At 54.0% G+C, this 23598-nt stretch overlaps 3 protein-coding genes and 1 non-coding gene across 4 annotated transcripts in view; 2 read left to right on the top strand and 2 right to left on the bottom strand.

Moving 5' to 3' along the window:
• The window catches only part of CUL9 (cullin 9), a 39764-nt gene extending 36040 nt beyond the window's left edge, over nucleotides 1-3724 (top strand). The window contains 9 exon segments of the mRNA XM_056126329.1: nucleotides 492-632; nucleotides 745-909; nucleotides 1593-1756; nucleotides 2007-2100; nucleotides 2361-2435; nucleotides 2545-2655; nucleotides 2734-2851; nucleotides 3080-3213; nucleotides 3628-3724. Of these exon segments, the coding sequence (XP_055982304.1) occupies nucleotides 492-632; nucleotides 745-909; nucleotides 1593-1756; nucleotides 2007-2100; nucleotides 2361-2435; nucleotides 2545-2655; nucleotides 2734-2851; nucleotides 3080-3213; nucleotides 3628-3705 (1080 nt within the window). The 3' untranslated portion in view covers nucleotides 3706-3724.
• The window catches only part of DLK2 (delta like non-canonical Notch ligand 2), a 442344-nt gene that overhangs the window by 130752 nt on the left and 287994 nt on the right, over nucleotides 1-23598 (bottom strand). The gene's annotated exons all lie outside the window — the stretch shown is intronic.
• Nucleotides 4990-13078, bottom strand: DNPH1 (2'-deoxynucleoside 5'-phosphate N-hydrolase 1). The gene is made up of 5 exons (XM_056125899.1): nucleotides 13052-13078; nucleotides 11376-11529; nucleotides 5530-5598; nucleotides 5245-5355; nucleotides 4990-5169 (listed from the first exon to the last, which is right to left on the bottom strand). The coding sequence occupies exons 1-5, from the start codon at nucleotides 13076-13078 to the stop codon at nucleotides 5021-5023; spliced, it is 510 nt and encodes a 169-aa protein (XP_055981874.1). The 3' UTR covers nucleotides 4990-5020.
• Nucleotides 21409-21515, top strand: LOC130034910 (U6 spliceosomal RNA). Its single transcript, XR_008794206.1, has one exon. It is a non-coding gene; the product is annotated as a U6 spliceosomal RNA (small nuclear RNA).

The following is a 23598-nucleotide window of genomic DNA, read 5'->3' as shown; positions in this document are numbered from 1 at the left end:
GAGTCTGGGGAGGCATCAGGCCAGGCCCCAGTGGATGCTGGGCCACCATGCTCTGGGTCGGCGTGACCCCTTCCCCACCCCCAGCCCAAACCTGGCTGCATCTTATTACAACATGACCCTCCCCCTGTTTGTGATTCTCCTTAGCCATCCCATCTCCATCCTTCCCAGCTGGAGCTGCGGAGGCCCCCACAGTAGGAACCTCCCTCACTTGGCAGCTGAGGCCAGGGGGGCTCAGCTAGTGCCCAGGAGGCTGTGGTGCCTGAGAAGCAAGTCTCCTCCCCACCCCGCCTCTGCCATCCCTCTAGTCTTTGTTTTGTTTTGGGGACACCTGGTGATGCTCAGGTGTTACTCCTGGCTCTGCACTCAGGAAATACTCCTGGCAGTGCTCAGAGGGGCCAGTCAGGGTGCAGGGTATCACACTTGGGTCAGCTGCATGTGAGTCAAGCGCCTTCTCCGCTGTACTACTGCTCTGGCCCCCACCATCCCTCCAGTCTTGCTGGAACGAGTACCTGACCACTCGCATCGAGCAGAACCTCGTGCTGCACTGCACCTGCCCCATCGCCGACTGCCCCGCCCAGCCCACCGGGGCCTTCATTCGGGCCATCGTCTCCTCGCCAGAGGTCATCTCCAAGGTATCCCCTCCTCAGAGAGGCTCCAGCACATCACTGTGTGTGTGTGTGTGTGTGTTGGGGGGGGTCTGGTGTTCGGGCCAAGCCTCACCTTGTGGTCCCTCCATCCCTGCAGTACGAGAAGGCCCTCCTGCGGGGCTACGTGGAGAGCTGCTCCAACCTGACCTGGTGCACCAACCCCCAGGGCTGCGACCGCATCCTGTGTCGCCAGGGCCTGGGCTGTGGGACCACATGCTCCAAGTGTGGCTGGGCCTCCTGCTTCAACTGCAGCTTCCCTGAGGTGGGTGGTGCCCACCAGTCCCGAAAGCACACAGCCCGGAACACACCTGCATGCACGCAAACACACAGCATCAAGCCTACATGCACATGCAAACCCAGCTCTGAATGCACGCGCGCACACACACACCGTGAATACACATGCACCTGCATACAGCCCTAAACACACATGCAAACACAGCCCTGAATGAACATGCACACAGAGTCCTAAATACATGTGCTAATACACAACCCTGAACACATACACACAAGCACGCACACATTCACATGGTCCTAAGCATGCATGCACACACATAGCCCTGAGCATGCAAGCACATTCATGCACTTGCACGCATATGGCATGCACAGTTATGCACGGGGGCCCAAATACAGGCACACAGCTCTGACTGCACAGGTGGCTCTGAGCATGCACATACACCTGTGCACACACAAGCACACATCCCTGAGCACACACATCCCTGAGCACTTATGTCCATATATGCACACACATGTACACATAGCTTTGAGCATGCACAACCACATATGCACACACAGCCCCAGCATGCACACACATGTGCACTCCACCTCCTCTTATTTTCTACCTCCCCCCTGAGCTCTGGGTTGCTCCCCGGAACCTTCTATGAGCAGCATCCGTGTGTTGCCTGAGAAGGGCCGGACTGTGCCCTCACTGCCCCCCCACCCCCCCAGGCTCACTACCCTGCCAGCTGTGGGCACATGTCTCAGTGGGTGGATGACGGCGGCTACTACGACGGCATGAGTGTGGAGGCCCAGAGCAAACACTTGGCCAAGCTCATCTCCAAGCGCTGTCCCAGCTGCCAGGCGCCCATCGAGAAGAACGAGGGGTGTCTGCAGTAAGAAAGCGGGGGAGATGCGGGCCGAGGGAGGGAGGGCCTGCTTCCTCGCCCACACCGGGAACCCGGGCTCTCGCTGTCCCAGCCCTCCTCCTAGGGGTCACCCCATGGGGGCGGGATGCAGAAGGATTGGGGAGAGGAGGCTCTAGGGGCCGAAGGCGGGGCTTCTCTATAGTAGCTGCAGGCCCCTGGACTATCTGCTGTGGCCTGGCCAGGGCAAGGCCCCGTGACCAGCTGGCTTCCTCCCTAGCATGACATGTGCCAAATGCAAGCATGGATTCTGCTGGCGCTGCCTCAAGTCCTGGAAGCCGAACCATAAAGACTATTACAACTGCTCTGCCATGGTAAGAGGGCTGGGGGGGGTGGCTGGGTAGCCAGGATGGTATGCTGCCATCGAGCCTGGACAGTGGGCAGAAGCCTGGGAGTTCTGTCCTGGGAAGGCAGTGCAGTGCCTGTGGCCCAAGCCCTGGGAAGGCCCGCCAGCACCACAGCAAGCCTGCTTGGAAGTCAGCCTGGTGAATGTGCTGCCATCACCCACTTCTGAGGGTCTGTCTGACAGGAACCCCCCGCCCCAGCCCAGAATCCCTCATCGTGCCCTCCCCAGGTCAGTAAAGCTGCCCGCCAGGAGAAGTGCTTCCAGGACTATAACGAGAGGTGCACCTTCCACCACCAGGCTCGGGTGAGCAAGGGGCTGCCAGGTGGGGGCAGACTCACAGTGTTGCCTAGGATGGCTGCTGTGGTGGGTAGGGGCTGGGGGCAGGCTGCGCTGAGCCGCTGCTCCCACCCAGGACTTCGCTGTGAACTTGCGGAACCGTATCACCGCCATCCACGAGGAGCCCCCACCCAGATCCTTCACCTTCGTCCACGATGCCTGCCGGGGATTGGAGCAGGCCCGGAAGGTTGGGGCGGTGGGGAGAGGGGTGCAGGTGGGAGGCCTGGCTGGCCAGAGGGGCGCCGGCTGACGGGGGCTCCCCCAGGTGCTGGCCTATGCCTGCGTGTACAGCTTCTACAACCAGGACACGGAGCATATGGACGTGGTGGAGCAGCAGACGGAGAGCCTGGAGCTGCACACCAACGCCCTGCAGATCCTCCTGGGTGGGCCGCACCCCTGCTCCCCAGGGTCCCCCTGCACTCAGCCTGGGCATGTCCTTCCCTGCCTGCTCACCGCTGGCCATGACGAACTGGGGGAGGGGGCAGCGGGCAGATAAGTTGTGGCGGGAGGCACCCACAGGTGCAGCTCTCTGGCTGGCCTTCCCGCGTGGGCGTGGGCGTGGCCCTGGGCTGTGCAGAGGCGCAGAGGGGAGCCGTGCACTGTGCCCACAGAGGAGGCTCTGCTGCGCTGCCGAGACCTGGCCACGTCCCTGCGCCTGCTGCACGCCGACAGCCTCAACACAGGCCTGGAACTGCTGCGGCGCATCCAGGAACGGCTGCTGGCCATCCTGCAGCATTCCACCCAGGTGTGTGCACCAGGGCATGAGTGTTCCTGGCACCCCTGAGAACTACTCTCATTTTAGACTTCCCAGATAGGGGATCAGAATCCCAGGAGTCCCAGGCCGGAGAGATAGGACGGCGGGTAGGGCCCTTGCCTTGCATGCGACCCACTCAGACCCAATCCCTGGCACCCTATGGAGACCCCCCAGCCCCCTGGGCACTGCCAGAAGCGATCCCTGAGTGCAGAGGCAGCAGTCAGTCCTAAGCACCTTGTGTCTTGAGTACACTGATGGTGTGGACACCGAGTCCTGGGGGCAACCCCGGTTCCAGGGAGGGTCTGCTAGCACCAATTCTGAGCTCAAGCACTAAGGCTGGGTGGGAGGGGGTAAACTGGGGGTGGGTGCTTGGTTACCCCCAAGCCCCTCTCTGTTCCCTCCCAGGATTTCCGCGTGGGGCTCCAGAGCCCGTCCTCAGAGGCTCGCGAGGCGAAGGGCTCCAACGTGCCAGGCAGTCAGTGAGTGGCAGGCAGAGCCCCGGTGGGCGGGCGAGGGGGGCGCGGGGTTCCGGGGGCTGAGTGTAACCTCCCTCTCCCTAGGCCGCAGGGCGCCTTGGGCCTGGAGGTGGAGGAAGAGGAGGAGGAGGTGGAGGAGGAGGAGGAGGAAGAGGGGGTGCATGACTGGCAACAAGGAGACTTTGACAGCTTCTCCGACGATGAGGAGTCGGAAAACCTGGACCGAGAGACTTTCTTCTTTGGGGATGAGGAGGAGGATGACGATGAGGTTTATGACTGAGGTGCACGGGGCACAGGGAGCATTTGTAGCCCCCGTGGTGAGGGGTCGCCCCACCCTCATTCGGGAGGATGCCATTTCCCGGCAGCACCTTCTTCTGTTTATTCAATAAACTCCTATTTTCCACGTAGTCCCACGGGCTGCAGCATTGCCACGGGCCCGCGTCTGCGCCCCAACCCCAGATTTGCATTATTGCTTGGCGTTGGTCTGAGGCACGGACTGACGGCAGCACTGGTGGCAGGGTTTCACACGTACAGTATTCCGGTACCACACGGCCAGCAATGAGCCCTACCCAGCCTGTCTCCCACCCACTGCTGCTTTACTCTCAGTGGGCTTCTTTTTCCTTTTCTTTTTCTTTCCTGCAGGGGCACCACACCTGCCACACTCAGGGCTTACTCCTGGCTCTGCATCCTGGGATCACCAGTGGTGGTGCTCAGTCGTGCCTTAACCCCTTGAATAGGGCGCACACCTGCCCTGCCCCTTGGTGCTGGGGATGGTACTCAGTGCCTGTGCAGGTTTCTCTCCTGTGGGGATCAAATCCAGGGTGTCGTACATGCCATGCACCTGGAGCTGCGACCCTGCCTTGCAGGGCTGCTTCCTCCCGACCTGCACCCCCTAGAAGGCCTGAAGCGGGGCGGTGGGCCTAAGCTGATCCAGGGAAGGGGCCCTGCGAGGCTGCCTGGCTGCAGAGGACACAGAAGAATGGCCAGCCGGCTGCCTTGCTGCACACTCCGCGGGTCTCTGCATCTCAAGAAGGAGCAGAGGTGCAGACGGAAGGGACGTGGAGGGGTGTCTGCCCCTTATCCACCCTCAGAGAGCAAGTGTGAACTAGAAACACACCTTTTATTTCATTCTCGTTATTGGTTTTGGGCTACAGCCAGTGTTGCTCAGGGCACACTCCTGGCAGGACTTGGGGGACCATGTGGCGTGCCAGGGATCAAACCCAGGCCAGGTACGTGAAAGATAAGCGCCCAGCCCACTGTCCTTTTCACCACGGCCTTTTAATGGGGTGCTGGGGCAGAGAAGCTTCTAACACAATGTGACGTCAAGCAGTTGAGTCGGGAGTGGCCACCTCCTGCTCAGGAGGGTGGGCCCCGAAGTACCGGTCCAGGGTGGCCTCCACCTCGCCCTCCTCATAGTCCCACACCTGGAAGCGAGTGCCATCCACCGCGCCCCGAATCATGGCTGAAAGCACTGCAGGGACAGAGGAAGATGAAGGAACTGCCCTCCCCGTCCCATGAGCCCCCCTGCCCCTTACCGAGTGCTCACCTCGGCCAGACTGAGGGCGGAACAGGCACAGGATTTGCTTGTTGAGGGCCACGGCTCGGCCCAGCTCGTAGCCCACACCCAGGGAGGGCTGGGTCACCTCTGCCACCACCACTGGGAAGAAAGATGACGGAGGGCGCCAGAGCGACAGGACAGCGGGGAGGGCATTTGCCTTGCACGTGGCACCCCAGATGCCCCCTCCCCCACCCGTCAAAAAGATGAGCCAAAGTGGGAGCTCTCACACCCTAGAGGTGTTTGACCAGGGGTGGAGGTGGGCGTCACACTCACCATCTGCCTGCTGCAGCCAGGTCAGGTCTCGCTCATGGATGAGCCTGTCGCCCCCAGCAGCCTCTTCCCCTGCCGTGGAGAGAACAGTGGTCAAGGCCCTCAGCACTCTGCCCTTCTGCAGGCCAGCCCAGCAGCACAGGGCAGGATGGACTGCAGCCTGCGCAAGGTGGGCTTGACGGCTGTGAAGTCAGCTGCATCCCGATAAGAGCAAGAGGAAGAGGGCCCAGGTTTGGGAACGGAAACGGGTAACAGGCGTTGAGAGTCTGGGCAGGGCCAGGGAAGGAATGGCAGCACCCAGCATGGTGCCCAGAACCGCCTGAGGACCGGATGAAAGCCCCCACCAGGATTTCTCCTGGCCTCAGCGTCCAGTGCTGGCACCCACCCAAGCAGACTGCAGCGGGGCCCAGCCTCCCAGCTCAAGACTACAGCCTCATCCCAGGTGCTCTGCAAAAAAGGGGCCTTAGACAATTCCCCTCAGGGGACCTTTGAGCCAATCCAAGTGGGAGAAACCAGGCGAGGGTTCCAGGCCTTGAGCAGTGACCAGAAGCTTCACCATCTTCGAAGCACACAGATCCATCCTAGGCATCCCCGTACTCTAATAGTCTGCTTTTCTTTTGGATTTGGAGGCCCCACATGGCATGCCCAGGGGTTATTTGGTCTCTGGGCTTAGAACGACGCTCAGGGGGCATAAGTGGTGCCAAAGATTGAACCCAGGTTAGCCTCATGCAAGGCAAATGCTCTACTCACTTTACTATTTCTCTTGCCCCTGTGTGTTACTTTTTTTTTTTTTTTTTGGGGGTAGGAGGCTACATCCAGCAGTGCTCAGGGGTTACTCCTGACTGTACTAAGGGCTCACTCCTGGAGGATTCAGGGGACCACATGGGGTGCTGGGGATCTAACCCTGGCCACGTGCCGGCAAGCACCCTACCTGCTGTTCTATCGCTCCAGCCCCTTACGTTACTTTAACCCCAAAAGTAGTAAAATGATACTATGGGAGCATCAAAAATAATAAAACACTAGGGGCTGAAGCAATAGGACAGCAGGTACAGCAGGTACAGCGTTTGCCTTGCACTTGGCCATCCCGGGTTAAGTCCCTTCGTTCCTTATGGTCCCTGAGCACCAGGAATGACCCCTGAGCACAGAGCCAGGAGTAACCCTTGAGCACTACTGGGTGTGGCTCCCCCAAAACAGCAAAAATAATATAACACACAATAATGACTTTAACCAAGGAGGTTTAAAAATCCACAAAAAATAACACACTTATAAAAGAATTAGAAAAACAAATGGAAGTATCCCGGGCTCAACGATTAAAAACAGTATTATTAATATCTTCATACTACCCAAATCATCTACAAATTCACAACAATCCCTGTCAAGATGGCATTTTATTTTTTGGGGGGGTTGGGTCACACCCAGTGATGCTCAGGGGTTCCTCCTGGCTCTACACTCAGGAATCACTCCTGGCGGTGCTTGGAGGTCCATATGGGATCACAGGGATCAACCTGCGTCAGCCACGTGCAAGACAAATGCCCTCCCCACTGTACTATCAGACCGGCCCTGAGACGATATTATTTTTATTAAAGTAGGAAAAAATCTTAAAATGTGGTTTCCCAGAGGAACCACACAAAGGCTCTGAATTTCCAAAACAATTCTGAGAAAGGAAGAGACATCCTATTTCCTGACTTCCAGCTACATTATAAAGTAAAGGATTAAAACGTTATAAAGTATAGGATGGTACCAGGACCTGGAGACCTAGTACAGGAATTAAGGTACTTATCTTGCACTTGCCAACCCTGGTTCAATCCTTGGTATCCCATATGGCCCCTGAGGACCACCAGAAGTGATCCCTGAGCACTGACTGCTTGTGGCCCAAAAATCAAAATCAAAATATAAATAAAGGTGCGCCCCCCCGGGTCTGGAATGATAGCACAGCGGGTTTGCCTTGCATGCGGCCAACCCGGGTTCGATTCCCAGCATCCCATAGGGTCCCCTGAGCACCGCCAGGAGTAATTCCTGAGTGCTGAACCAGGAGTAACCCCTGTGCATCACTGGGTGTGACCCAAAAAGCCAAAAAAAAAAGTGGGCCCCCCCCACTACAACCAAGTGCGCAAGCACCATGAACAAGAGCAATTGACCCCTGGCGACTGTAACAGCAGCAACAGAGGGAAGGGAAGTGGGGGCGGCCTAAAAGGAATAGAAACAGTGAAAGAAACCCAGCCGGAAAGGGCGGGGCTACATGCTCTGCCTGCACAAGGTCCAGCTTTCATCCCTCAGCACCACCAGGGAGTGACCCCTGTGCACCAAGCCAAGAGTAGCCCGAGCACAGCTGGCTGTGGCCCAAGACCAAGCGACACCCCCAACCCAATAAAAAATCTTCCTCAGGGGATGGCTCAAAGTGCTGAGCCGTGCCCAGCATGCAAGCGGTCCAGGTCAATCCAGTACATGTCTCCACCCCAGCCCCAGCACGGAGTAAGCCACCCACCCACCCACTCTCCCACCGCCCTGCACTTTGGTATGTTTAAAACTGTCAGGAAATGCTAAAGGGTCTCATACCATGGAAAGAAAACTTTTCCTTCACCCCCTCTTTTTTGAAGGGGGCCACACCCAGTGGTGCTCAGGGCGTACTCCAAGCTCTGTGCTCAGGAATCACTCTAGGTGCTGATCAGGGGACCGTATGTGAAGCCAGGATCGAACCCGGGTTGGCCACATGAAAGGTAAGCACTCTACCCACTGTACTATCATTCTGGGCCTTTTCTTTGCTTAAAAAACAAAATGAAACTGTAGGGTAACAACTGATTTGTCCTTTTCTCCCTTGCCACAAGGAGCTTAGGTTTATCAGGTTACACCCATCACAGTGCTCCCGAGTCACTCCCAATCCTTAGTTTGTCTGTAACCACTTCTCTGTGCTCTCTTCCCCAACCAGTTAATCAGCTTTTCCCCAATCAGAATCTGTTCATTTGTTGGTCAGATCCTTCTAGGACACTGAACTTGTATTGTAAATTAATATTGCCTTTCTCCTCTCCTTATGTCTTTTGAACAGTTTACTTTAAAGCAATGTCCTTTTTGTATAGATACAGGAAGACCGTTAACACTATGCTTTGTAACTTAGGATTTAATTGGCTTTGAATATTATTCACTCCTGGGCATCTGCTTTCTCAAATTAAACCTCAGTTGCCCTCACTTCCTAGCACCCCCAAAAGCAGTATCCCGACGAGGGACTGGATGGAACCAGGGCAAGTGGTTAAGCTATGTGCTACCCTAGCATTGAGATGAGCCAGGCCAAAGTGCCACGATTCTTTTTTTTTTTTCTTTTTGGGTCACACCTGGCGATGCACAGGAGTTACTCCTGGCTCTGCGCTCAGGAATTACCCCTGGTGGTGCTCAGGGGACCATATGGGATGCTGGCAATTGAACCCGGGTCTGCCGCGTGCAAGGCAAATGCCCTACCCGCTCTGCTACTGCTCCAGGCCCACAATTCTTAAGTATAAGTTAGGAGTCTGATCATAGACAAATGCTGTCATGATCCAAAAGTAACAATGATACTAGGACCCTGCTAGGGACGGGAAAGACTATCTGGCCTGAGCACTGTAGTCTGAGATCGAGATGGCCCTAGGAGAGCAATTCTATAAGCTTAAAGTATTTCTTACTGTGTCCATACAAAATAATTTATATTATGTATGCTTATATGTTTGTTGGACAAGGAGATGAGAAACACACCCAGGGGATTCTGTTCCAGGGTGGGTTGATCTGCTAAATGAGATTCTGTCCTAGAAGCAGCTTTCCCGTGTGTCCTGACTAGTTTGGATGAGGCTGAACATTTTCCCCTCTCAAACTGCCTTCAGTAAATAATTTCAGTATATTGTAGGAGGCAGCTTTCCTTTTCTCACAGAAACCTAGCTGGTCTTAGATATGCAGATCTCAGGTGCTAGCCAGGCCTGATCTTTGGGATGTAGATTCCAGGCTCAGATGCTTGTCTTTGGGATGTAGATTCCAAACTCTAGCAGACTGGTCTTTGGGATGCAAATCCAAGTGCTTGTAGCTTGTGAAAGGTTTCTGTCTTGGCTTTCTATCTTCTTTCCAGAGGCCACAATTACTGGCCTGCAGATGTAAAGAAACAACGTATGTTTTGCCTTTTTGGCGCCTCAATGTTCTTTTTCTAACTCCTTTTGATGACATCACTGTATTGCGCCCTTGAGAGGTCCCATGATCTATGTAAGGGGATTTTCGGGGCTCTCTGAGGGAGCACGTGCTTGAGAGAACCTGGAGGTGATGATCTGAGAGAACTTGGGCCCTCCATGACACAGATTTCTGTTATGGGATATAATGAGACTGTAAGAATGGGCTGGGAGCGGCAGAGGGGGAAGAGGAGTGAACGGAGAGGACGGGAATAAACTGCAACTAAGACCAACCAGCCTGGCCCTCCTTTGCTTCCTTCCCCTGCCCATTGCCATCGACCTCCCTGGGGTGGGGGAAACAGCCTGAGACTACTGAACGCGGGCGGCGGGACGGGAGAGATAGACCACCGCCATCCTTTTGTGTTTACACGACGTCCCTTTTTTGTGTTTACACACAAAACACCTATAACAAATTTGGGGGTAAGCCTTTCACAACATTATGCTGTAACCATCCAGCCATTAATTAGGCAGCACGCTACCCACACGCTGAGGATGGCAACCAGCTCAATACAGCTGCAGGGAATGGCAGGGCAGGGCAGGGCACACAGCTGGGAGGTAGGGGAGGGCAGAGCACATCCCCACACAGAGATGGAGAGTGTGTGTGTGTGTGTGTGTGTGTGTGTGTGTGTGTCTGTGAGGAGTATGTGTGTGTGATGCGTGTAACAGGGGTGTGTGAGTGATAGGAACGTGTGTGATGAGTGTGTGTGAGACAGGTGTGTGAAGGTGAGCAGCAGGGTTGTGTGTTTATGTGATGGATGCTTGTGAGTGACGGGTGTGAGTGATGGGGTATAAGTGACAGGTGTGTGACAAGAATGTGTGTGACGGGTGTGTGTGACGAGGTGCTTGTGTGTGACAGGCATGACACGAGCGTATGATGGGTGTGAGTGGCAAATGTGTGACAGTGTGATGGTTGTGTGTATGGCAGGGGTGTGTGTGTGTGTGGTAGGGGTGTGTGACTGCTATGTGTGTATTAGGGATATGTGTGTGACGGGTATGTGTGTATGAGTTACAGGGGTATATGTGTGAATGGCAGGGGTGTGAGTGATGTATGCGTATGTGTGACAGGTGTGTGAGGGTGTGTGTGATGGGTGTTTGTGTGAATGATGGGTATGTGACACGTGTGTGTATGATGAGTGTGTGACAGGAGTATGTGAGTTGTAGGGGTGTTTGACAGGTATATGTGATAGGGATGTGTGTGTGACGGGGATGTATATGAGTTACAGGGGTATGTGAGTGGCAGGGAAGTGTGTTAGAGATGGGTGTGTGTAAATGATGGGTGTGTGTGACGGATGTGTGAGACTGAAAGGGATTTGTGTATGTGTGTGGCAGGGGTGTATGTGACAGGGCTTGTGAGTGACTGGGGTGTGTGTGTGACGAGTGTGTGAGTGGCAGGGGTGTGTGTGACAAGGGTGTGTGTGTGTGACGGTGTGTGAGTGGCAGGGTTTTGTGTGTGTATGTGTGTGTGTGTGTGTGTGTGACGGGCGTGTGTGAGTGGCAGGGTCGTGTGTGTGAGCGGCAGGGGTGTGTGTGTGACAAGGGTGTGCGTGTGTGTGTGTGTGTGGGCGCCGGCCGTGTGAGCGGCAGGGGTGTGAGTCCGGCTCCCGCGGTGCCCGGCAGGGGCGAGGGTCCCGCGCCCGCCCGCCCGCCCGCCCGCCGCGCCCCGGGCCTCACCACGCGCGCCCAGCTCGGCGGCCGCCACGTGCTCGGTGAGCACCGCCCCGAAGCGCCGCAGCCGCGCCACGATCCGCGCGTACAGCGCCCGGTCCTCGCGGCCGCCCCGGATGCTCCCGCAGAAGTAGAGCGCGCGGCGGCCCGGCGCCCCCGGCTCCCCGCCGCCACCCCGCGCCGCCGCCGCCGCCGCCGCCGCCATCCCCCGCGCGCCCCTCCTGCCGCCCGGGGCGGGGCCGGGACACGTGACCCGCAGGCGGGGCGGGGCGGGGCGGGGCGGGGCGGGGCGAGGCAAGCGTGGGGCGGGGAGAGGTGGGGCCGGGTGGGGAATGGGGCGGGGAGAGGCGGGGCCGGGTGGGGAATGGGGCGGGGAGAGGCGGGGGCCGGGTGGAAAATAGGGGCGGGGCAAGTGTGGGGCGGGGAGAGGCGGGGCCGTGTGGGAATAAGGGCGGGGCAAGCTTGGGGCGGGGAGAGGCAGGGCCGGGTGGGCATTAGGGGCGGGGCAAGCGTGGGGGCGGGGAGAGGCGGGGCCGGGTGGGAAATAAGGGCGGGGCAAGCGTGGGGCGGGAAGAGGCGGGGCCGGGTGGGGAATGGGGCGGGGCAAGCGTGGAGCGGGGAGAGGCGGGGCCGTGTGGGGATAAGGGGCGAAGCAAGCGTGGGGGCGGGGAGAGGCGGGGCCGGGTGGGAAATAGGGGCGGAGCAAGTGTGGGCGGGGAGAGGCGGGGCTGTGTGGGGATAAGGGCAGGGCAAGCTTGGTGCGGGGAGAGGCGGGGCCGGGTGGGCATAAGGGGCGAGGCAAGCGTGGGGGCGGGGAGAGGCGGGGCCGGGTGGGAAATAGGGACGGAGCAAGTGTGGGCGGGGAGAGGCGGGGCCGGGTGGGCATAAGGGGCGGGGCAAACGTGGGGGCGGGGCAGGGAGTGGGGCGGGGCTGGGGGCGACTGGGAGAGGCGGCGGGGCGTCGTGGTAGTGGAGGGTGGGAAGGGGGAGTGGTGGGGGAGGGGCAGGAGGCGGGAGAGGGGAGTCGGGACGTGAGAGGTGGGGGTTGCGGAGGCGCCGAGTGCGGACGCGGAAGGTTTGGGCTGGAGCACGCGGCCTCCCGGTGACCACACCTGGGAAATGCGGACTGTTGTGGGGCGTGGCAATACCTGGCCTTTGGACTTTTTGTTTGTTTGTTTGGGGGCCACACCCGACTGTGCTAGAGCTGACTCCTGGCTCTGTGCTCAGGAATCGCTCCTGGTGGGGTCCCGGGGACCGAAAGGGATGCTGAGGATCTAATCAGAGTCAGCAGCATGCAAAGGCAAATGCCCCGCCCCCTGGATTATGTCTCCCCTCCTTTTAATTTTAATGTACCCAGTCTGAAGGCGGGGCCACCCTCCTCCCAGCCACCGTCAAGTTGCCCTCCCCCCACCTTCCTCTTAAGTAACAGTTTCATTTAGGAAAGGTGAGAGAAACCCCATAAAGTCAAGGACAGAATCGCGCCTCCCAGGTAGGGATTCACAAGCGAAGGTCAAGCGTTGCCTTTAACGGGGCTTTGTCATCTGCAGCCTTAGAGGAGCTGGTAGAAGCCGACCGATCTCCGCGGTGGGTGACGGGCAAAAAAAATCAGTCTCACCAGAAGTGCCCGTGGGCATGGAAAGGAAGCAACTCTAAGAGACAAACTTCAGGAAAGCAGAGGGTACCTGGCAGAACGCCAGTCGAGACCCCATCCCATTCCACACAGGAAAACATCATCTGTGGTTTCTTCTGAATTCTTCCTGAATGTAGCTATGAACATATCAAAGAAAGGGGTGACAGAGCAGATAATAATCAGCATTAAAATGCAAAGTCGGGGGCCAGAGTGAGAGTACAGAGAATAGGGCGTTTGCTTTGCACACAGCTGGCCGGGGTTCAATCCTTGGCATCCAGTATGGTCCCTGCCTGAAGCACCACCAGAAATAATTCCTGAGTGCAGAGTCAGAAGTAAGCCTTGAGCACTGCTGGGTATCTCCCCCAAACCAAGAAAATGACAATAATAATGATGATACTTTTTTTTTCTTTTTTGGGTCACACCTGGCGATGCTCAGGGGTTACTCTGGGCTTCGCACTCAGGAATGACTCCTGGCGGTGCTCAGGGGACCATATGGAATGCTGGGAATCGAACCCGGGTCGGCTGCGTGCAAGGCAAACGCCCTACCCTCTGTGCTATCACTCCAGCCCCAATAATGATAATAATTAAATGCAGAGTGAGGGACAGGAGGTCTGGACATCATCCCAAGAACTATTGGGACTGATCCCAGGTAGTACTGTCAGGGGCGTGCCACCCCCCACCCCCCCCCCACCCCTGCAATACACAAACACAGCTTTGCACAATGGCAGTGTCCTAGCCAATAAGGTTAATCTGAGATGTGATTCTTGCCAATGAAAAGCTTCCCAATTCCCTGCCTCAAAACCTTGCAATACAATCAGCCTTGCCAATTTTCCTCTCTTTTTCTTTGGCTCAGAGTCACACCTATCAATACTCATCGCTTAGTCCTGGCTCTGCCCTTAGTGCTGGCAGGGCTCTGGGGACCACATGGGGTGCTGGGGATGAAACCAGGGTCAGCTGTGTTCAAGGAAAGCATTCTACTACTGTCTGAACTATCACGCTAGTCCCAGCCTTGGCAATTTTTGACAGTCTGTAGAGATGCTGAATTTAAAAATAAAATTTAAAAACACAAAGAGAACACAGAAATTTTATGGTATTTCTCTCCACCGAGGGGCCCATGAACGTTTTACAGAGACCATGGGTCAAATATTTCTACCCAGCCGGGCACTGTGAGTGGAGGTACACGTATCTCGGGCCCACGTACATACACCAGTGAACCTTTAGAAACTTCAGGATGGAAACTTTCCATTCCCATGACTTAATCCCGCTCATATGTTCCCTTCAGTTTTCCCACAGGTGATGAACTGTCCTCACGTGCAACGCGCACACACACACACACACACACACACACACACACACACACACACACATGTCCTGAAAGAAGTAAACCTGGGTCCTGGAAGATAGTTTAATGGCTGAAAGGCTCATGGTCATGAGTTCAACATGCGTAGAGGTGATCCTGACTCTATCTGGCTGTTTGTGGTTCCCAAGCATGAGTGGCTGGAGATAGCTGAATGGCTTTAAGGTTTTTTTTTGGGGGGGGGTCGTTTGTTTGTTTGTTTGGGTTTTTGTTTTGTTTTGTTTTGTTTTGCTTTTTGGGTCATCCCCAGCGATGCACAAGGGTTACTCCTGGCTCTGCACTCAGGAATTACTCCTGGCGGTGCTCGGGGGACCATATGGGATGCTGGGAATCGAACCCGGGGTTGGCTGTGTGCAAGGCAAATGCCCTACCCGCTGTGCTATCGCTCCAGCCCAATTTTATCTATTTTTAAGAAACTTTTGTGAGAGTCACAGCAAGTGGTGTTGAATGTGGTGCAAGGGATGAACTCTGGGTCACACACATGCGAGGCCTCACCCCTGTAAGCTATCTCCCTGGCCCCTGTTATTTTACCTCATTGCTTTATTTTCTGAGACAGTTAGCCCATGAGTACAGGATTAAAAATGTATTTTCCTGGGCCCGAGAGATAGTATAGGTGTTAAGACACTTGCTTCTATGCTGCCAACCCTGGTTCTATCCCTGAGCACTGCCAGGAGTGATCCATGAGCACAGAGCCAGGAGTAAGCCCTGAGCACTGTTGGTCGTGGGCCAAAGACAAAGGAAAGAAGGAAGGAAGGAGGGAAGGAAGGAGAGAAGAAAGGAAGGGAGAAAAAAGAAAACAAGGAAGGAGGAAGGAAGGAGGAAGGAAGGAAGGAAGGAAGGAAGGAAGGAAGGAAGGAAGAAGAGAAGGAAGGAGGGAAAGAATGAAGGAGAGAAGGAAGGAAGAACAAAGGAAAGATGGAAGGAAAAAAGGAAAGAAGGAGGGAGGGAAGGAAGGAAGGAAGGAAGGAAGGAAGGAAGGAAGGAAGGAAGGAAAAAGGAACAAAGGAAGAAGAGAGGGAGGGAGGGAGGGAGGGAAGGAAGAAAGGAAGGAGGGAGGGAGGGGAGGAGGGAAGGAGGAAGGAAGGAAGAAAGGGAGGAAGGGAGGAAGGGAGGAAGGAAGGAAGAAAGGGAGGAAGGGAGGAAGGGAGGAAGGAAGGGAGGAAGGAAGGAAAAAGGAACAAAGGAAGAAGAGAGGGAGGGAGGGAGGGAGGGAGGGAGGAGGGATCACGACCACGATCACGACCATCCTGTTGTTCATTGATTGCCTCAAGCAGGCCCCAGTAACGTCTCCTTCGTCCTAGCCCTGAGATTTTTTAAAAAGTGCCATATTCAAGGCTCTCTCAGGGTTAGGAGAATGAGACCCATCATTGTTACTGGTATTTGGCAGATTGGGTACGCCACGGGGAGTTTGCCAGACTCTGCCGTGTGGGCAGGTTACATTCGGTAGCCTGCCAGTTTGTCCAAAGTAAGAATGAGATAAGCTGGGTTTTATAGTCTCTGGTCTTGGCTGTTGATGGGATTACCTGGTGCCAGGGGCAGTTGGTGGGTGTGACCTCTGCCTACTGGAATTTGGAGGGTCTGGGTGGAGGATGCTCAGCCCCGATCCAAGCAGGCTTGGAGATCTCAGCCCCGGGACCCGCATGCCTTTGTTCCTCTGCCGGTACCTTCATGCGTGTGGAGAGTGGTCTCAGCATGGTGGTGGCTGGTTCTGGAGGTCTTCGGCTGCCGGAGCCCTGGTCGGGGCGGTGAGGGAACTCAACACGCTCCCCTCCAAGGGGCCCCGGCGAGGATGGGGGCAGGAGACTCTGCGCTGTTCTCTTCTGGGAAGGGAAAAATAAAAGAAGAAAGGCAGGCACTTTCTTGGTGGGATACTTTGTGATTAAAAACTGGGGCCTCCTGTCCATGACATTGAGTCACGTTCCCAGCCCCTCGGTGGTTTTATCTTCATGGTGTGACCCGCTTTCCTCCTAACACATTGGTTTTATGTTTAACATATTTTCACATTTTTAGTTTCAAACTTTCTGTGTTCCAAGTGTGCCTCTAATAATTAGCTTATAAAAAGCAGCATTTTGTGGGCCAGAGAAATAGCTCAATGAGCCGAGCCCCTGCTCGACATGTGGGAGACCCCAGTTCAATCCCTGGAACTGCATGATGTCCTGCATCACACCCTGAGCACTGTTGGGAGTAGCCCCCGAGCACCTTCAAGAGCGGCTCCCACCAAAATATACAAGCACAACAAAATGCAGTGTGGATTTTGTTGCTGTTGTTGTTAACAATCTAGACTTTGTGCTCTTTCTTATTTTGTGGGGTGGGGGTTCATATCCACCAACGCTTGAAGGCTACTCCTGGCTCAGTGCTCAGGACCATGTGATGCCAGGGTTCAAGCTAGGTGAGTACAAAGTATGAACTCAGCCCACTGAGCACTAAAGGCAGTATTTTTTTTCCCTTTATTTTATTTTATTTTTTTTTAAAGTTGTAGATTTACAATTTTTTGTGCTTTGGTTTCAATTATACAATGATCAGATACCCATCCCTCCACCAGTGCCCATTTTCCACCACCATGGATAATATCCCTCCCAACCCCATCCCCCCATCCCCCCTGTCTCTGTGGCAGGGCAATCCCCTGTGTTCTCTCTCTCCTTTTGGGTGTTGTGGTCTGCAAAAGAGGCATTGAGTGGCAAACATGTTCAGTCCATAGTCTACTTTCGACATGCATCTCCCCTCCTGGGAGGATCCTCCAAACATCCTTTATTTGGTGCTCCCTTCTCTATCTGAACTGCCCTTTCCTCTAGGATACCCGGTTGGCCTCTAAGTTATGGAGTAATCCTCCTGGTGCTGATCTCAGCTATTCTTGGGTATTAATCTCATACTTTGTTACTTTATATCCCCTAGATGAATGCAATCTTTCTATGTCTATCCCTCTCTTTCTGACTCATTTCGCTTAGCATGATATTTTCCATGTTGTACCACTTGTATTAAAGGCAGTATTTTTTTAAAAAGTTGGTTATTGGGGTTGGAGAGAGACAGTACAACAGGTAAGGCGCTTGCCTTGAACATGGCCGAAACCTGAATTCGACCCCCAGCATCCCATATGGTCCCCTGAGCAATGCCAGGAGTAAGTAACCCCTGAGCATCTCTGGGTATCCCATCACCCCCCAAAAAGTTGATGATCAGTCAGGAAATTTTATTCGTTTATATTTATTGTGTTCCTTATGTCTGTTTTTTCCCCAATTGTCTTCTTTCCTGCTTACCTATTTCTCATTCCTTTATGATGCTTTTTTCTTAAAAATTGAGATGGGGCAGAGAGATAGCACAGGAGTTAAGACACTGGCCCTGCATTCTGCTGACCCCGATTTGAATCCCCAGCACCACACACAGTCCCCCAAGCACAGAGCCAGGAATAGTCCCTTAGCACCCCTGGGTGTGGCCCCAAGCCACACCAACCCCGCAATAAAAAAAATAGATTGAGATAGAGGATATGAAACCCATTCGCGGCCGCGCGACATCTTATTATCTCATTCTTACTTTGGGCAACCAGGCTACTGAATGTAGCCTGCCCACACGGCAGAGTCTGGCAAACTCCCCGTGGCGTACCCAATATGCCAAATGCCAGTAACAATGATGGGTCTCATTCTCCTAACCCTGAAAGAGCCTTGAATATGGCAGTTTTTAAAAAATCTCAGGGCTAGGATGAAGGAGACGTTACTGGGGCCTGCTCGAGGCAATCGACGAACAGGATGGTCGTGATCATAGTGATATTGAGATAGAGGATTAGAGAGAGAGCTCAATGGGCTGGAGTGAACGCTCTGCATTCAATTTCCAAGCACTGAGTGGCCCTCAAGCTCCACCAGGAGCGCCCCCTGAGCACAGAATAAAGAGTAGGTCCTAAGTTCCACTAGGTGTGACCCAAAAGCTGAAACAAAATCAAAGTTAGTGCAATTTTAAAAATTACAAACTTGGGGCTGGAGAGATAGCACAGCGGGTAGGGTGTTTGCCTTGCACGCGGCCAACCCGGGTTGATTCCCAGCATCCCATATGGGCCGCTGAGCACCGCCAGGGGTGACTCCTGAATGCAGAGCCACGAGTGACCCCTGTGCATTGCCGGGTGTGACCCAAAAAGAAAAAAAAAGTTATAAACTTATTCAAAAATAAAAATTAAGATATAGATTTCAAATTTGACATTAAGATACTGTAAGTTTGAGCAAAACCAGGTGCGTAAGAAAATCATTTGAGGGGCTGGAGCGATAGCACAGCGGGCAGGGCATTTGCCTTGCAGGCGGCCGAACCGGGTTCGATTCCCAGCATCCCATATGGGCCGCTGAGCACCGCCAGGGGTGACTCCTGAATGCAGAGCCGGGAGTGACCCCTGTGCATTGCCGGGTGTGACCCAAAAAGCAAAAAAAAAATCATTTGAGGGGCCAGGTGAATTACAAAGGATAGAGCATAGAGCATTCATTAGCCTTGCATGTGACCAGGTTCAATTCCCACCATTTTATATCATTCCCTGAGCACTGCCAGGAGTCATTTCTGAGTATACAGCCAGGAGTAACCCCTGAGCATTGCCGGTTTTGGCCCCAAAACAAACAAAAAAGAAGATAATTTGGTTCATGACTCTCTATCATGAGAGAAGGTCTCAGGAAGTTCTGATCAGATCTATCAGCACACATGATCGTGTCATTTTTTCTGTGTCATGAGAATTTCTAAAAATCTACTGAAAGGATGCCTTAGGATGTACCTAAAGCAGCACACATGCGTTTGGTTTTAACATACTTGCTTGTATTATTTTATATACGTTCTCCGTCCCTCTCAGAGAGCCCGGTAAACTACTGAGAGAATCCCATCCGAACGGCAGAGTCTGGCAAGCTCCCCGTGGCATATTCGATATGCCAAAAACAGTAACAATAACAGATCTCATTCCCCAGACCCTGGAAGAGCCTCCAATATGGCAGTCTTTGGGAAAGACGAGTAAGGAGAGGCTGCTAAAATCTCAGGGCTGGGACAAATGGGACATTACTGGCGCCCGCTCCAGCAAATCGATGAGCAACAGGATGAAAGTGATACAGTGATACTACTGAAAGGAAGGGCCTAACCGTTAGTACAGCAGGTAGGGTGCTGGCCTTGCCTGTGACCGATCTGGGTTCAATTCCCAGCATCTCATGTGGTCCCCTGAGCACCGCCAGAACTGATTGAGTGCGGAGCCAGGAGCCAGCCCTGAGCACCCACTGGGTGTGGCCCTAAAACAAAACCAAACAAGAAAAGAAAACAACTACACAAGGGAGCCAAGTGCCTGCCTGGCAAGTGTGGGACTGCAGGTTCTGTCTCTGCAGCTGTTACCCCCACAGACTATGACCTCCCACACCCCATCACCTCCCACACCCTGTCGCCTCGGGTATGTGGGTACCACAACCTCACAAAACCTAAGCAAGCAACACAGTCACAAGCAGGACGCCGTGAACTCAGTGGCCACCCGACTGGTTGAGCTCTGCTGGCTACAACCAGTGTGTGCCAAGGGATCCCATGTTTGAAAGACCCGTGTGTGTGTGTGTGTCCTCCTCATCACTGTAGCAGCAATGAAGAGACAGGAGGATGGGGGAGTCTGCTAAAATCTACTTAAAATCTACTTGCTTGGGGGCCCACAGCAAGAGTATAGCAGGTAGGGAATTTGCTTCACAAGCTGACTCAACTTGACCCTCTGGCGTCCCACGTGGTCCCGAGTACAGCCAGGAGCAATTACTGAGTGCAGAGATAGGAGTAACCCCTGACTATCACCAGGTGTGGCAAAAAAATCAATAATAATAATGCCCTCCCGTTGATCATTGATTTGCTCGAGCGGGCCCAGTAACGTCTCCATTGGAGACTTTGTTGTTACTGTGTCTGGCATATCGAATACATCACGGGGAGCTTGCCAGGCTCTGCCGTGCGGGCGAGATTCTCTCGGTAGCTTGCCGGGCTCTCCGAGAGGGGCGGAGGAATCGAACTCGGGTCGGCTAATAATAATAATAATAATAATAATATCTACTTTCAGAAACTTCAATATTATATATAATACAGTAGCATTCCCTTTGGTCACGATGCTATACATCTCTAGGAATGATCTGTTTTTGGTGTTTTGGTTTTTTTTTTTGCTTTTTGGATCACACTCGGCGATGCTCAGGGGTTACTCCTGGCTCATGCACTCAGGAATCGCTCCTGGCGGTGCTCGGGGGACCATATGGGATGCTGGGAATCGAACCTGTGTTGGCCATGTTGGCTGCGTGCAAGGCAAACGCCCTACCCGCTGTGCTATCGCTTCAGCCCCGGAATGATCTGTTTTGTTGATCCATTCGTTCAGCTTGCAGCATTTAGTGTGTACCTCAGAGAACCGTTGTCACCCCACGTATGCAGCCCGTCCTCGGGATCTGGGGCCACAGGGTGGGGGTGCATACGGCAGACCTCCCTCCTCCTGCCTTCTGGAGAGAGGAGTTGTCCTTCGCCTCCAGGAGCCCAAATCCCAGGACAGCGGACAACGCTGGTGCCGGGAGAAAGGGCTGTGAGGGGTCGGCACCGCCCCAGCTATCTGCGCAAAGATGCAGAAAGGGGACTGCAGAGAGAGCTCAGAGGGCTGGAACTCAGGCCTGGCTTGGGTTCGAGTTCCCGAGTTCGAGTCCCGGCATTACATGGTCCCCCGAACACACCTGAATGTAGCCCTGGAGGCCCCCCCACACCAAAGCCGAGTCACCTGGGCAAGCTCTACCCCTGGGAAGGTAAGCGTGTTGTACAGCTCTGAGGTATTTTCCAGGGACAAGTGGAACCTTGGGGAATCTGGTCTCGGGACTGGGATGGTCCGCAGCAGCGCTCTAACGGGCCTGAGGGCTGCAAGAGTTTTTGGGGGCACCAGCCTATTATTTGCAGTCCTGGGCACAGAAGAGATGACTGGCAGCCCCTGACGATGGGCTGCCCAGCAGCCTCAGAAGTGGTCCTGGGGGTTGGAGCGATAGCACAGTGGGTAGGGCGTTTGCCTTGCACTCGGTCACGCTTTCTTGCACATGGAAAAGGAAGAAAGGAAAGAAAGAGTGCTCGCTTCGGCAGCACATATACTAAAATTGGACCGATACAGAGAAGATTAGCATGGCCCCTGTGCAAGGATGACACGCAAATTTGTGAAGCGTTCCATATTTAAAAAAAAAAAGAGAGGAAAGGAAAGGAAGGAAGGAAGGAAGGAAGGAAGGAAGGAGAAAGAAAGAAAAGAAAGAGAGAAAGAAAGGAAAGAGAGAGAGAAAGAGAGAGAAAGAGAAAGAAAGAAAGAAAGAAAGAAAGAAAGAAAGAAAGAAAGAAAGAAAGAAAGGCACTTTGGGGGGACTGGAATGATAGTACTGCAGGTAAGGCACTTGCCTGGCAAGCACCAATCCAGGTTCCATCCCTTACAATCCATATGGTCTCTGAGCACTGCCAGGAGTAAGCCCTGATCATCTCTGGATAGCCGTCACTGTCCTCCTATTGTTCATCGATTTTCTCGAACAGGCCCAGTAACGTCTCCATTGGAGACTTTGTTGTTACTGTGTTTGGCATATCGAATACGTCACGGGGAACTTGCCAGGCTCTGCTGTGCGGGCGAGATACTCTCAGTAGCTTGCCGGGCTCTTTGAGAGGGGTGGAGGAATCGAACCCGGGTCGGCCATGTTGGCTGTGTGCAAGGCAAACGCCCTACCCGCTGTGCTATAACTCCAGCCCCATCTCTGGGTATGGCCCCAAAACAAAACAAAACAAAACAAAACAAAACAAAACAAAACAAAAAAACCCAGAACAGTCTTGCTCAGAACTTGAGTCTTTTTTGTTTGCTTTGTTTTCTTATGGTGCTCAGGGTTTACGCCTGGTTCTACACTCAGGAATCACTCCTGGTGGTGCTCAGTGGACAGACCATATGGGTTTCTGGGGATCGAACCCAGCTCGGCCGCATGCAAGGCAAATGCCCTACTCGCTGTATTACTACTCTGGTCCTCTTAGGGTCATTTAAGTGGTTGTTGTTGTTGTTGTTTTGAGGTCACACCTGGTGATGCTCAGGGGTTACCCGTGGCTCTGGGCTCAGGAATCACTCCTGGCAGTTCTCAGGGAACCATATGGGATGCTGGGGCTGGGACCGGGTGGGCCAGTGCAAGACAAGCGCCCTCCCCGCTGTACTATAAAGTCATTTTGTAATGGGAAGTTCGTTCTCTTTCCTACCTTCTCCTTCTCACCGGCTTCTTGTCTCTTGCCTCTGCCAGTCATCATTCTATTCTGTGTCTTTGAAATCAGTTGTTTTTAGTTTTGTTTGATTTGGGGTTTAGGGTCACACCCAGCAGTGTTCAGAGGCTACTGCCAACTCAGTTGCTCCCCACAGTGCTCAGGGTACCAAATGATACTCAGGTATCAAACCTGGGGTTCTTACATGCAAAGTCTGCACTGAGAGGGCTGGAGAGATAGCACAGAGGGTAGGGCATTTGCCTTGCATGCGGCCGACCCAGGTTCAATTCCCAGCATCCCATATGGTCCCCTGAGCACCGCCAGGGGTGATTCCTGAGTGCAGAGCCAGTAGTAACCCCTGTGCATCGCCAGGTGTGACCCAAAAAGCAAAAAAAAAAAGCCTACACTGAGCACTGAACCATATCCCCATCTAAGATGGTTTTTGCTTTTGTCTTAAGATTCTACACACAAGTATTACACAGTATTTGCTTCCTCTGTCTAACTTATTGCACGTAACATAATTCCCTCAAGGCCTTTGTTTTTTTGGTTTTTTTTTTTTTTGCTTTTTTTGGGGTCACACCTGGCGATGCACAGGAGTTACTCCTGGCTCTGCACTCAGGAATTACTTCTGGCAGTGCTTGGGGACCATACGGGATGCTGGAAATCGAACCTGGGTTGGCTGCGTGCAAGGCAAATGCCCTACCCACTGTGCTATCTCTCCAGCCCCTCAAGGCCTTTGTTGTCACAAATGAAAAACTTCCTTCCCGCCCCGCCCCCCACTAAGGGGGGTGGTCCCATCCCATTAGTGCTCAGGGCTCAATCCTGGCTCTTTGCTCATGGGTCACTCCTGGTCAGGCTCAGAGGACTGCATGTGGTGTAAAGATGGAACTTGTGTCAACTGCATAGAAGGCAAGCACCTCACACACTGCACTATCTCTCAGTCCCCTTCCTCCCACACACACACACACACACACACACTCTCTCTCTCTCTGTCTCTGTCTGTCTCTGTCTCTCTCTCTTACCCTTTCATCCATCAATGGGCA

The sequence above is a fragment of the Sorex fumeus genome, unplaced genomic scaffold, assembly GCF_029834395.1.
Source record: "Sorex fumeus unplaced genomic scaffold, SorFum_2.1 ptg000061l, whole genome shotgun sequence".
Lineage (NCBI taxonomy): Eukaryota > Metazoa > Chordata > Mammalia > Eulipotyphla > Soricidae > Sorex > Sorex fumeus.
The sequence above is the reverse complement of the archived record's forward strand: the minus strand, read 5'-3'. Positions and strand labels throughout refer to the sequence as shown.

What these genes read in the sequence shown, in the direction of transcription:
- DNPH1 (XM_056125899.1), bottom strand. Translation starts at nt 13,078, where the DNA reads ATGGGGTCTCGACTGGCGTTCTGCCAG. An exon ending in CGCCGAGCTGGGCGCGCGTG is followed by an intron (nt 5,599 to 11,375) that starts GTGAGGCCCGGG and finishes TCTCCACGGCAG; the next exon opens with GGGAAGAGGCTGCTGGGGGC. An exon ending in CCGCCCTCAGTCTGGCCGAG is followed by an intron (nt 5,170 to 5,244) that starts GTGAGCACTCGG and finishes CTGTCCCTGCAG; the next exon opens with TGCTTTCAGCCATGATTCGG.